The 14,180-nt window shown below is 43.4% G+C and overlaps 1 protein-coding gene across 3 annotated transcripts in view; it reads right to left on the minus strand.

The window, feature by feature from the left end:
* LOC114808748 (protein ENL-like) overlaps window positions 1–14,180 on the minus strand; it is a 104,629-nt gene that overhangs the window by 60,046 nt on the left and 30,403 nt on the right. For 2 of the 3 annotated variants that reach the window (XM_029056574.2, XM_029056575.2), the window contains exons 4-5: window positions 13,430–13,573; window positions 4,654–4,779 (exon numbers count right to left, since the gene is read on the minus strand). In XM_029056574.2, the coding sequence (XP_028912407.1) occupies window positions 4,654–4,779; window positions 13,430–13,573 (270 nt within the window). The remainder of the gene's footprint in view (window positions 1–4,653; window positions 4,780–13,429; window positions 13,574–14,180) is intronic. The other variant, XM_029056577.2, reaches the window with a different exon arrangement.

Consider the following 14,180-nt stretch of genomic DNA (forward strand, 5'->3'; position numbering starts at 1 on the left):
AAGAGCACGGGCTTTGGAGTAAGAGGTCATGAGTTCGAATCCCAGATCTGCCACTTGTCAGCTGTGTGACTGTGGGCAAGTCACTTAACTTCTCTGGGCCTCAGTTACCTCATCTGTAAAATGGGGATTAAGACTGTGAGCCCCACGTGGGACAACCTGATTCCCCTGTGTATACCCCAGCGCTTAGAACAGTGCTCTGCACATAATAAGCGCTTAACAAATACCAACATCATCATCAAGAGGGAAAGGAAGGGGATGGGAAGAAGGGGTTCGGTAGGGAAGAGCCCAAGGGGAGGGGAATAAAGGTTGGTGCTGGTAAAGTGGGATTCTAGGGAGTGGGTGGGGAGGAGGGGAGGAAGCAGTGGAAAATGAGGGAAAGAACTGGGTGGGGGAGGGGAAGAGAAAGATGAGGATTGGGAAGGGCAGATGGGAGGAGGGGGGTTGGAAGGTCATGATGAAGTCAGTGAGGTAAATGAAAGCACTGAGAACAGTTTGCAATTAACATGTGATAGTAATAATATACTAATATATGATATAATATAATATTAGTAATAAGCGAGTGATGCCCAGGGTCGAATGTTGACTTGTCCATGGGTCTATCAAATCAAAATCAAAATGCTAGCGGCAAGGAGAGCCCAGAGGCTCGTGGCCCAAATGTCTCTGAGGCAGTGGAGGGAGCCTTGTGGATGGCCGATGTGGAGAAGGGTGGAGCTGTTATGGGGGACAGAGGACAGGAAACTCCTGGGGGAGTAGATAAACAAGCAACATGGACGGGGTGAGTAGGTGCAGGTGCAGGTAGCATCTTAAAGTAACAGTGAGAACAAGGGCAATGTTGCCCAGGGAAGCAGAGGGGGCAGGGGAAATCATTTACCTCTAGTCAGAGCACAGGGAAGGAGGGAGTGGGGGCTCCCCAAAGGATGGCTGCTTCTAGGCTGGGGGGGTGGAGGGGCAGTTGGGGATGTAATGTCTTAACCCCCATATCATCTCTATGCAGATGAAACCCAGATCTACATCTCTGCCCCTGTCCTCTCCCCCTCCCTTCAGGCTCATATCGCCTCCTGCCTCCAAGACGTCTCTACCTGTACGTCTGCCCGCCACCTAAAACTCAACATGGCCAAAACTGAGCTCCTCATCTTCCCTCCCAAGCCCTGTCCCCTTCCTGACTTCCCTATCACTGTGAATGGTACAACCATTCTTCCTGTCTCACAGGCCCGCAACCTCGTTGTCATCTTTGACTCGGCTCTCTCGTTCACCCCACACATTCGATCCATCACCAAAACCTGCCGGTCTCACTTTTATAATATCGCCAAGATCCACCCTTTCATCTCCACCCAAATGGCTATCTTACTGTTACAGGCTCTCGTAATATCCCGGCTAGATTACTGTGTCAGCCTGCTCTCTGATCTCCCTTCCTCCTCTGTCTCCCCGCTCCAGTCTATTCTTCACTCCGCTGCCCCGCTCATCTTCCTGCAGAAACGCTCTGGGCATGTCACTCCCCTTCTTAAAAACCTCCAGTGGTTGCCTATCAACCTCCGCAAAAAACAAAAACTCCTCACTCTAGGCTTCAAGGCTCTCAATCACCTTGCCTCCTCCTACCTCTCCTCCCTTCTCTCTTTCCACTGCCCACCCTGCACGCTCCACTCCTCTGCCGCCCACCTCCTCATCGTCCCCCGTTCTCGCCTATCCTGCCGTTGACCCTTGGGCCCCGTCCTCCCATGGTCCTGGAATGCCCTCCCTCCTCACCTCTGCCGAACTAATTCTCTTCCCCTCTTTAAAACCCTACTTAAAGCTCACCTCCAAGAGGCCTTCCCAGACTGAGCTCCCCTTTTCCCTCTGCTCCCTCTACCCCCCACCTCTCCTCAGCTAAGCCCTCTTCTCCCCCCTTTCCCTCTGCTCCTCCCCCTCTCCCGTCCCATCCCCTCAGCACTGTACTCATCCACTTAACTGTATATATCTTCATTACCCTATTTACTTTGTTAATGAGAGGTACATCACCTTGATTCTATTTATTTGCTCTTGTTTTAATGAGCTGTTCATTCCCTTGATCCTATTTATTGCTATTGTTCTTGTCTGTATCCCCTGATTAGACTGTAAGCCCGTCAAAGGGCAGGGACTGTCTCTGTTACCGATTTGTACATTCCAAGCGCTTAGTACAGTGTTCTGCACATAGTAAGCACTCAATAAATACTATTGAATGAATGAATGAATGAATGAATGAATTTTACAGATAAGGTAACTGAGAGAAGTTAAGTGGCTTGCCTAAGATAATACAGAAGACAAAGGGTGGAACCAGAAGTAGAACCCAGGTCATTCTAACTCTCAGGGTCGTGCTCTAGCCACTAGGTCACCTTGCATCTACCCCTTTGCTGACTTCCCTATCTCAATCAATTAATCAATCATATTTACTGTGCAATTACTATGGGCAGAGCACTATCTAAGTGCTTGGAAAAGTACAAAAGTACATGGTAGACATGTGCCCTGCACACAACAAATTTAGAGTATCTTGTCTCTCCCCCTTCCAGTCCATACTTCACTCTGCTTCCTGCATCATTTTTCTATAAAAACATTCAGTCCATGGTTCTCCATTCCTCAAGAAACTCTGATGCTTGCCCATTCACTCTACATCAAACAGAAACTCCTTACCGTCACCTCGAAGCTCTCAATCATCTTGCCCCCATCTTACCTGCCTGAATTCCTATTAACCTCCAGCACTCTCCCCCATAATATTCAACAGACAATTACTCTCCTACTCTTCAAAGCCTTATTGAAGGCACATCTCCTCCAAGAAGCCTGCCCTGACTAATCCCTCTTTTCCTTTTCTTCCACTCCCTTCTATATCGTCCTGAATTGTTTCCTTTATCATCCCCCATTTGTCCCACTGCACTTATCTGTAATTTTATTCACATATATTAATGTCTGTGTCCCCCCTGTACATTGTAAAATCACTGTGGGCAGGACAAGTGTCTATTATGTTGTTATATAGTTCTCTCCTAAGTGCTTAGTACAGTGCTGTGCACACCGTAAGTGCTCAATAAATACAAATGACTGACTGATTGCACATTTCATTCCTGTAGCACCAGTTTACTCACTGTGAACCAATCTCATCTATCTCACTGTTAACCTCTTCCCCACATCCTCCCTCTAGCCTGGAACTTCCCTTCCTTTTATATCTGACAGACCACTTCTCTCCCCATGTTTAAAGCATGAGAAGCAGCGAGGCTCAGTGGAAAGAGCCCGGGCTTGGGAGTCAGAGGTTGTGAATCCCGGATCCACTGCTTGTCAATTGTGTGACCTTGGGCAAGTCACTTAACTTTTCAGTGCCTCAGTTTCCTCATCTGTCAAATGGGATGAAGACTGTACACCCTACGGGGGACAATCTGAATACCTGGAATCTACCCCAGCGCTTAGAACATGCTTGGCACATAGTAAGTGCTTAACAAATACCTACATTATTATTATTATTTAAAGGCTTATTAAGATCACATCTTCTCTGGGGCTTTCCCTAATTAAACCGTCTTCTCTTCAATTTCCTTTCCCTTCCGCATCACCCTTGCTGTTTGACCTGTGTCCTTTAAGCACTTGATATTAACACCATCTTCAGCCCCACAGCACTTACATATGTTCAGCCTCATGTGGGACAACCTGATTACCCTGTATCTACCCCAGTACTTAGAACAGTGCTCTGCACATAGTAAGCGTTTAACAAATATCAACATTATTATATGAATCTGTAATTTATTTATTTTTCTTAATGTCTTTCTCCCATTTGACTGCAAACACTTTGTGGGCAAGGGACATGTTTCCCAATTCTGTTGAACAATGATCTACTCAGAATAGCCATTCAAAATACCATTAATTGACTGATTCTAACACATTTACTCATGTAATTCTGCCACTTTTTGGCATAATAATAGTGATAATCAAAATGATGATGGTATTTGTTAAGTGCTCACTATGGGCCAAGCACTGTTCTAAACCCTGGGGTAAAATACAAGTTAATCAGATTGTCCCACATAGGGCTCATAATCTTAATCCCCATTTTACAAATGCAGTAACTGAGGCACAGAGAAGTTAAAAGATTTCCCCAAGGTAACACAGCAGACAAATGGCAGAACTGGGATTAGAACCCATGTCCTCTGACTCCCAAGCCCATGCCCTTGCCACTACGCCATGCCACTTGCAACCTGAAAACAGGTGAAGGGCTAATAATGATAATAATAATAATAATTGTGGTATTTGTTAAGGTCTTACTATGTGCCAGGCACTGTCCTAAGTGCTGGTATGGATACAAGCAAATCGAATTGGATATAGCACCTCTCCCAAATGAGGCAGAAGCAACATCACTGGACTAAAAATTATAGGGAAATTTATTCATTCAATCGTACATATTGAGCATTTTACTGTATACAGACTGAACTAAGCGCTTGAAATGAATTAACTACTCTATTCTCTAAATAGAGAATAAAGCACTGTCCTTGCAGAGGAAAAAGGCAACCCCCACAATTAGAATTGAGAATGTTCTAAAAAACTGTATGAAAGGGGTTTTCAGATGTTTGGAATCAGTCCTTTCTAAACAAACATAATTAATAATATATTTTCACAATATCCCTTTGGCCCATTTGCTCAACCTTAGTTGCACCAAGCCTCGCAAACCTTTGAAATATAGGATGATTTATTCTTCTTGGGATCAGAGAAGGCAGAGAATGGTACTGTGGGCAAAAAAAGGTAGGCAGGACTAGACCTTGATATACTTTCTGCTCCTTCTGGCAATTCCATCACCTAGTAATAAAGGAGAAATAGGTATCAAAAATGAGTGATGAGAACTGAGAGATGAGGGCTTAAATAGATAAATCTGTCTTTTCTAGTGTTTAAAACTTCAGAGACTTTCTGGGTTTTTTTAAAATGTAAAAGTATTTTGATGGTTGCCTTAATATCCTCTGGATTCCTAATACAAACTATACAGAATGAAAAGTTGTGGGATGAAACTGAAGCATGTCCTTGGGATATAAACAAGATAATCAATCTGATTATTATTATCAAGTGCCATCAAGTCATTTCTGGTTCATAATGACTTTATGGATATATTTTCTCCAGAAGCATCCTGTCTTCTAATATAGTCTGTAATTTTTCTAATGGTTCTTCCATTATTTTGTTATGGACTCTATCTACCTAGCTCCTGTTGTACCTCTTTTATGTTTTCCCTGGGCTTTTCCTGGCACTGGTGTCTTCTTCAGATAATTACTCCTCCTGATTATGTGTCCAAAATATGCTAATCTAAATCAAATCATCTGACTTTCCAAAAACCACTTTAAGTTTACTTTGTTCCAAAATATATTTGTTTTTCAGGCAGTCCAAGGTATTTGCAAAAGCCTCTCCAAGACCTCATTTCAAAAGAATCAGTGCTCTTTCTATCTTGTTTTTTCTCTGTCCAGCTTTCAGATCCATACATTACCTCTGGAAACACCACAGATTTGGCAATTTGTATTTTTGTGGCAGTAGTTACATCAGCATAACACGATTTTTTCCAGGGTCTTCACTGCAAGTCTTCCTAATATTAATCCTCAGAGTACTTCTTGACTATTAGTTCCTTTATTATAGATTATCAGCCCAGAGAGAAAAACTGGCAGCTATTTCGATCTTCCCTTCATCCACTACAAATGTGTTTAAACTTGCAGTTGTCAAGATCTTTGTTTTCTTGACATTCAAATGTAGGCTCATCTTTTTGCTCTGTTCCTTAACTTTTAATAATAAGCCCTTCAAATCTTCTTCACTTTCTGCTAGTAGGGTAAAATCACCAGCATAATGAAGGTTGCTTATATTCCTTCTTCCATCTCTACTCCCCATTCGTCTTCATCCAATCCAACTTCTCTAATTATGTATTTGGCATAAAGGAGATAAGATATATCCTTGTCTTACACCATTACTAATGAAAAATCCCTCTCTGGACTGTAAATTCCTTGAGGGCAGAGAACATGTAATTGTTTGGTACTCTTCTAAGCAATTAGTATAGGGAAGCAGCGTGGCTCAGTGGGAGTCAGAGGTCATAGGTTCAAATCCCGGCTCCACCACTTGTCAGCTGCGTGATTTTGGGCAAGTCGCTTAATTTCTCTGGGCCTCAGTTACCTCATCTGTAAAATGGACATTAGGACTGTGAGCACTCTGTGGAACAACTTGATTACTTTGTATCCTCTCCAGCGCTTAAAACAGTGCTTGGCACATAGTAAATGCTTAACAAATGCCATTATTATTATTATTGTTATTATTACTATTACAGTGCTCCATCTACTTTAATCACTCAATAAATTCCATTGATCGACTGACCGATTGATCAGTGGGCTTTTTTCTAATATGAAGGATAGTTAAATTTTTAGAGTGAGCAAAAATTCTTCCATTATGAGACCTATTCCTCAATTCCAATTTTTAAAATTCATACCAGTCTGGTCTCCAATAATTCCTGACCACACCCTAACACCAGCAATCTACTTCTGAAAGTTTCTTCCCACGCATCCCCCTACACGTCCTTTCTCAAAAACAAATTGGCCTTCTGAGCCTCATGAAATGAATCTGAATTAGTGGGCTTTTCATTCATTCAATAGTATTTATTGAGCGCTTACTATGTGCAGAGCACTGTACTAAGCGCTTGGAATGAACAAGTCGGCAACAGATAGAGACAGTCCCTGCCATTTGACGGGCTTACAGTCTAATCGGGGGAGACGGAGAGACAAGAACAATGGCTTTGCAATGTCAGGTGAGCTCTAGGACAAGAGGAGACTCTCAGCTATCTTGAGGTGAAGGGAAGCAAGCTGGGTGCCTGCAGGACACAGGGAGTCCTCAAGCCTTAGACCCTGGAGAGGGCTCAAGGAGGTTCACAGTCCACCAGCTAGGACTCTGGAGGACTGAGACTGTGAATTCTAAGTGGGAGTAGAATGTAAGTCCTGGAATGCCTACAGAGGGTCTTGGAGGCCAAAAAACAAAGTAGTGGTCTACACTGAATTTGTTTCCATTTGTCATTTTAAGAACATACTGTGCTCTCAGAACACACTGCTAGACGGATTGGAGGAGAAGCTTTTCGTGTCTGGGAGATTTGTTCCTTGGGGAGCTGTGGGCACATCCGGGGGCTTCTGCAGCCAGTTCTGGGAGGGGGAGTAAGCCAGTACCCAGTGACATCTACGCTTTCAAGAAACTGCCTAGGATTCAATCATTGAGCAGTGGCAGCAACAGACTGTAAGCTCGTGTGGGCAGAGAATGTCTCTAATTACTGTTATATTTTATCTTTCAAGTGTTTAGTATTGGCTTCAAAGCTCTCCATCACCTTGCCCGCTCCTACCTCACCTCCCTTATCTCCTTCTATAGCCCAGCCCACACACTCCACTCTTCTGCTGCCACTAACCTCCTCAATGGGCCTCGTTCTCGCCTGACCTACCATCGACTCCTGGCCCATGTCCTACCTCTGGCTTGGAATGCCCTCCCTCCTCACATCGCCAAACTAGCTCTCTTTCCTGCTTCAAAGCCCTATTGAGAGCTCACCTCCTCCAGTAGGCCTTCCCAGACTGAGCCCCCCTTTTCCTCTGCTCCTCCTCCCCTTCCCACCCCTTCTATTCCCTCTCTCTGTTCTACCCCATTCCCCGCCTCACAGCACTTGTGTATATTTGTACATATTATTTATTTTATTAATGATATGTATATATCTATAATTCTATTTTGATGCTATTGATGCCTGTCTACTTGTTTTGTTTTGTTGCCTGTCACCCCCTTCTAGACTGTGAGTCCACTGTTGGGTAGGGATTGTCACTCTCTGTTGCTGAACTGTACTTTCCAAGCGCTTAGTACAGTGCTCTGCACACAGTAAGTGCTCAATAAATACGATTGAATGAATGGATACAGTGCTTTGCATATAGTAAGTGCTCAATAAATATGATTGAATGAATGAATGAATAGTGATATAGGGCCTTGGAGACCAGTGAGTAGCATGATCCAAACCCTGCAAGAAAAGAATGGGAAAGCTAGAGGACCCCGGCAAGAAAAGAAGGGGCGAGCTAGAGGACTATAGGACTCAGTGGAGGCTGACCAGATGCAGGTGCTGGTGCAGGTGATTCAGCGGACCATTTCAGCTTGAATTTAGGGCTGAAAGCTCAACACAGCGTCCCATATGGTTCTGTTGGTAGTTACCCAAATGTTTGTTACCACCAATTTACACCCCTCCCTTCCCCTGGTTCTCACACCTGGAGTCAATTAGCATACTAATATAATAATGACGGTATTTGTTAAGCGTTTACTAACTCCTGAGCACTATTCTAAGCATTGGGATAGATACAAGGTTATCAGCTTGTCCCAGGTGGGGCTCAGAGTCTTAAACACCATTTTACAGATGAGGGAACTGAGGCACAGAGAAGTTAAGTGACTCGCCCAAAGTCACACAGCTGACAAGAGGCGGAGCCAGGATTAGAACCCCTGACCTCTGATCCCAAACCCATGTTCTTTCCACTAAGCCATGCTGCTTCTCCTCCTTCCTCTCAAGTGCCACCCTCTCCACCTGTGCTTCAGACCCCGTTCCCATTCATCTTATAAAACCTCTCACCCCTTCACTCCTCTCCTCCTTAACTTCCATCTTTAACTGATCTCTCTCCATTGGTTTCTTCCCCTCTGCCTTCAAACATGCCCACATCTCCCCCATCCCAAAAATACCCTCTCCATCCCACTACCCCTTCCAAGTTATTGCCCTATCTCCCTCCTACCCTTCCTTTCCAAACTCCTAAAGCTAGTCGGATACACTCGCTGCCTTGAATTCCTCAACTCCAACTCTCTCCTGGACCCCCTCCAAACTGGATTCCATGTACTCCAGTCCCCAGGAACTGCCCTCTCAGAGGTCACCCATGACCTCCTTCTTGCCAAATCCAACAGCTCCTATTCCATTAATCCTCTTTGACCTCTCAGCTGTCTTTGACATTGTTCACCATCCCCTTCTCCTCAACACTTTATTTAACCTTGGCTTCACAGACTCTGTCCTCTCCTGGTTCTCCTATTATCTTTCTGAATCATTATCATTCATTCTCGTTCTCCTTCGCAGGCTCCTCCTCCCCCTCCCAAGCCCTAATTGTAGTGGTTCCTCAAGAGTCAGTTCTTCATCCTTTTCTGTTCTCCATCTATTCTCACTCCCTTGGTGAACTCATTCGCTCCCATGGCTTCAACTATCATCTCTACGCATATTAACATTATATAATTATAATTAATTAATTATACCCAAATTAACATCTTTTTCTCCCTGGTCCTCTCTCCCTCCCTCCAGGCTCGTATCTCAGGACATCAGGATATCTCTACTTGGATATCCGCCTGCCACCTAAAACTCAACTTGCCCAAGACTGAGCTCCTTATCTTCCCTCCCAAACCCTGTCCTCTCCGTAACTTTCTCACCACAGGGGACAGCACTATCATTCTTCCCGTCTCACAGCTCGCAACTTCAGTGTCATCCTTGACTCTGCTCTCTCATTCACCCCATACATTCAATCCATCACCAAACCTGCTGGTCTCACCTCCACAACATCGCCAAGGTCTGCCCTTTCCTCTCCATCCAAACTGCTACCATGCTGGTATAATCTCTTATAATATCCAGACTAGGATTACTGCATCAGCCTCCTCTCTGATCTCTCATCCTTCTGTCTCTCTCCACTCCTGGCTTACTTCACTTGTGCTGCCCATATTATCTTTCTACAGAAACACTTTGGGAATGTGACTCCCCTCCTCAAAAACATCCAGTGGTTGCTTATCAACCTTTGCAAGAAGCAAAAACTCCTCACTCTTGGCTTCAAAGCAGTCCATCACCTTGACACCTCCTACCTCACCTCCCTTCTCTTTACTGCCCACCCCACACGCTCTGCTCCTCTGCCACCCACCTCCTCACTGTCCCCGGTTCACGCCTATCCCACCATCGACTCTGGCCCATGACCTACTGTTGTCTTAGAATGCCCTCCCTCCTCAACTCCGCCAAACTAACTCTCTTCCCCTCTTCAAAGCCCTAGTGAGAGCTCACCTCCTACAAGAGGCCTTTCCAGACTGAGCGCCCCTTTTTCCTCTGCTCTCCTTCCCCTCTCCTCCTCCTTCCCCTCCTCTCAGCACTGTGCTCATTTGTATATATTATTTATTTCCCTATTTACTTTGGTAATGAGGTGTACATGCCCTTTATTCTATTTATCTTGATGATGATGTCTTATTTTTGTTTTGTTCTGTTTTTCTTTGCTGCCTGTCTCCCCTGTCTAGATTGTGAGCCCATCATTGGGCTGGGATGGTCTCTCTCTGTTGCCGAATTGTACATTCTAAGTGCTTAGTACAGTGCTCTGCACATAGTAAGCACTCAGTAAATCCTATTGACTATTCACCTTCGTATTTACCACACTTTGAATTCTAAAGTGTGGTAAAAGGGATCTCCTCTTTGACAAATTCAATGGTCTCCATTTGATCCTAAACCTCCTTGACCTATCACCTACCTTCGATACTATCAACCATCCCCTTCTCCTGGAAACGGATTCCAACCACACTTTCACTGCCATTGTCTTTTTCTGGTTCTTCTCCTATCCCTCTGGCCCTCATTGTCAGTGGGCTCCTACTTTACCTTCCACCCTCTAACTAATTCAGTTCAGTTCTGTGAACACTTCTATTCTCCATCTACATCCACTTCCCTGGAGAACTCAATGGCTTCAACTATTACATTTGTGCAGGTGATAACCAAATCTCCTTCTCCAGGCTGATCTCTCTCTGTCTCTCTCTGCAGTTTCATATTTCCTCTGCCTTCAAGACAACTAGACTTGGAAGCCCTCCCATCTCCTCAATATGTCTAAAACAGAACTTCTTTTCTTCTCACTCAAATCCTATCCTTCCCATGACCTCCCCATCACTGTAGTTGGCATTACCATCCTTCCTGTCTCACAAGCCTGAAACCTTGGCATTAAACTTGACTCCTCATTGTCATTTACCCCATATACTCAATCCATCACCAAATCCTGTCCAAGCAGACTGCTACCACCTTAACCTACTCATTTATCCTGTCCCACCTTGAATAAAGTATTAGCCACCTTGTTCCAGTCCATACTTCTCCCTGCTGCTCGGATCATTTTTCCATAAAAACATTCAGTCCATGCTTCCCCATTCCTCAAGAGTCTCCAATAGTTGCCCACCCACCTCTACATCAAACAGAAACTCCTCAACACTAGGTTTAAATCACTCTATCACATTGTCCCACTCTACTTTACCTTGCTACTCTTGGGGAGTATATATCTGACTGATCTACTCTTTGGAGCACTAACTTTCTCAGTGTACCTTGATCTTGTTCTTCTCACCATCAACCTCCTTACTACATCCTACCTCTGGCCTGGAACACCCTCAGTCCTCATATCTGACAGGCAATTACTCTCCCCCTATTACAAAGCCTAAATGAAGGCAATTTTCCTCCCAAGAGGCCTTTTCTAATTAAAACCTCTTTTCCTGTTCTTCAGTTCCCTTCTGTGTCATCCTTTCTCCCTTTATTCATCCTGCCTTTCAGCCCCACAGTACTTATGTACATATCTGTAAATTTTTTTATTTATATTAATGGAGCTGTCTCCCCATCTACACTGTAAACTCATTTTGGACAGGGAATATGTCTGTTTACTGTTATATTGTACCCTCCCAAGCTCTTAGTATAGTGCTCTGCACACAGTAAGTGGTCATCAAATGTGAATGACTGACTGACTGACTGAGAGGAAGCTGGAGAAAAGATAATTTACTTAGGGAAGGGCTCTTGGAAAAGAAGACTCTTGGCGTTATCCTTGACTCCTTTCTCTTGTTTCACCCAAATATTCAAGCCATTACTAAATCCTGACAGTTCTACCTTCACAACATCGCCAAAATCTGCCCTTTCCTCTCCTACCATACTCTACCACATGTAATGCAAGCACTATCTAGCCTTGAATATTGTATCAGCCTTCTTGCTAACTTGCCAGCCTTCTGTTTCTCCACAATCCGGTCCATACTCCATTTTGCTACCTGAATCATTTTCCTTCAAAGACGTTCAGACCATGCATTCCTTTCCTCAAGGAACTACAGTGGTTGCTTATCCAACTGCATCAGACAAAAACTCCTCTCCATTGGCTTTAATCTCCGGCTACTATTCAGCCCACAAGCTTCATTCCTCTAATGCTAACCTCCTCACTGTACCTTGATTTCACCTATCTCACTGCCACTTCTGTCCCACATCTAACAACTGGCCTGGAATGCCTTCCCTCCTCATATCAGATAGATAATTGCTTTCTTCCATTTCAAAACCATATTGAAGGTTCATCTCCTCCAAGAAACCTTCCATGAGTAAACCCTTCTCTCATCTTCTCCCACTCTCTTCTGTGCTGCTTTTACTTGCTCCTTCATTCATCTTCCCTCCCAACCTCAAGCACATATGTATATATCTGTATATAAGCTATTTATTTATTTATATTAATGACTGTCTCCCCCTGCAGACTATGAGCTCGTTGTTTGCACGAATGTGTCTGTTTGTTGTTTTACTGTACTTTTCCAAGCTCTTAGTACAGTGCATTGCACACAATAAGCGATCAATAAATGACTGATTGAATGAATGAATGAAAGATGTGACCAAAATAAGGTTTTGAATATGGGGAAAGTGATGGTCTGCCACATATGGAGTCGGAGGAAATTCCAGAATATGGAAAGGATGTGGGAAAGGGGTTGGTATCATTGGTATTTGTATTTGTTAAGCGCTTACTATGTGCCAACCACTGTTCTAAGCGCTGGGGAAGACACAGGGGAATGAGGCTGTCCCACTTGGGGCTCACAGTCTTAATCCCCATTTTACAGATGAGGGAACTGAGGCACAGAGAAATGAAGTGACTTGCCCACAGTCACACAGCTGACAAGTGGCAAAGCTGGGATTCGAACTCATGAGCCCTGACTCCAAAGCCCGTGCTCTTTCCACTGAGCCATGCTGCTTCTCCATGATAGATGGAGATCATCTATCATGATAGATGAGAACAGGCCAGAGTGAGTAAGTAGGCACCAGAGGAACAAAGTGAGCAGGCTGGGATGCAATAGAAGATCACTGAGGTAAGGTAGGAGCAGGTGAGCTGATTAAGTGCTTTACAGCCAATAGTTTAGGAGTTTGGGTTTGAGGTGCAGATGGGTCTCCCTACTGTGCTCTGCAAACTCTAAGCACTCAATAAATACCCCTGATGATTGACCAAGTGATTGGTCAATTAAATGAATTAAATAACTCTAGACTATAAACTTATTTGGGTAGGGAATATGTCTTAATTCTGTTGTACTCTCCCAAGCATTTAATGCAGTTCTCTGTACATAGTAAGTACTCAATAAATATGATTGATAAAGTATACTAATTACTGAAACTGCTTAAATTAAGCAATAAGGACATCTTAAAACTTTAAGCACTCACCCCCCCAGCTTTAAGAAGCTTGTAGCGGAATTCTTTGGTAGGATTGTTGAATGTTAATTTCTCACAACGAAGATGATTCACAGGTGGGTTTCCCTCCAGATTCAGGAATAAGTCATATGTAAAACAAACTTTCTTTGGCTTCTCCTATAAACAAACATAACTAATTTTAGGTACAAATTATACACATGAAAGAGATAAAATACATGTAGAATTTTCTGTAATAATATCAAAATCTGCTTCCATTATTTTTACAGATATGATCTTTTGTGGTTGTTTTTCTTTTCCTTCTCCCTTCTTAGTTTGTTCTTTCTGCTTGCTCATTCACTCTGATTTTCTCTTCTTTTTGTCTTCTTTCTTTATATAATCTTTCACTCTTTCCTCTTATCCTTCACTACTATTAATTGATGTCTCCATTTTATTATAAAAAATAACATCAATGATTACTATTATTGCTTTATATTATTAATATTTTATTAGTAATATAAAATAGACATAGTGGTCCAATGGAAAGAGTTTAGGACTGGGAATTAGAAGACCTTATTTCTATGCCACATTTGTGACTAACCGCCTGTGTGACTTGAAGCAAGTCACTTAATCCACCTGCTAGGTTTCCTAATACATAAAACAGTGATAACATCTTTTCTTCCTGTTTTTTATATTTTGAACCCCTTGTGGTTCACTAACCATATCTAATCTATTTATCTTGCATTTACCCCAGGATATAGCATGGTGATTTGGTACAGAACAAACA

The sequence above is a fragment of the Ornithorhynchus anatinus genome, chromosome Y5 (genome assembly GCF_004115215.2).
Source record: "Ornithorhynchus anatinus isolate Pmale09 chromosome Y5, mOrnAna1.pri.v4, whole genome shotgun sequence".
In the NCBI taxonomy this organism is placed as follows: domain Eukaryota; kingdom Metazoa; phylum Chordata; class Mammalia; order Monotremata; family Ornithorhynchidae; genus Ornithorhynchus; species Ornithorhynchus anatinus.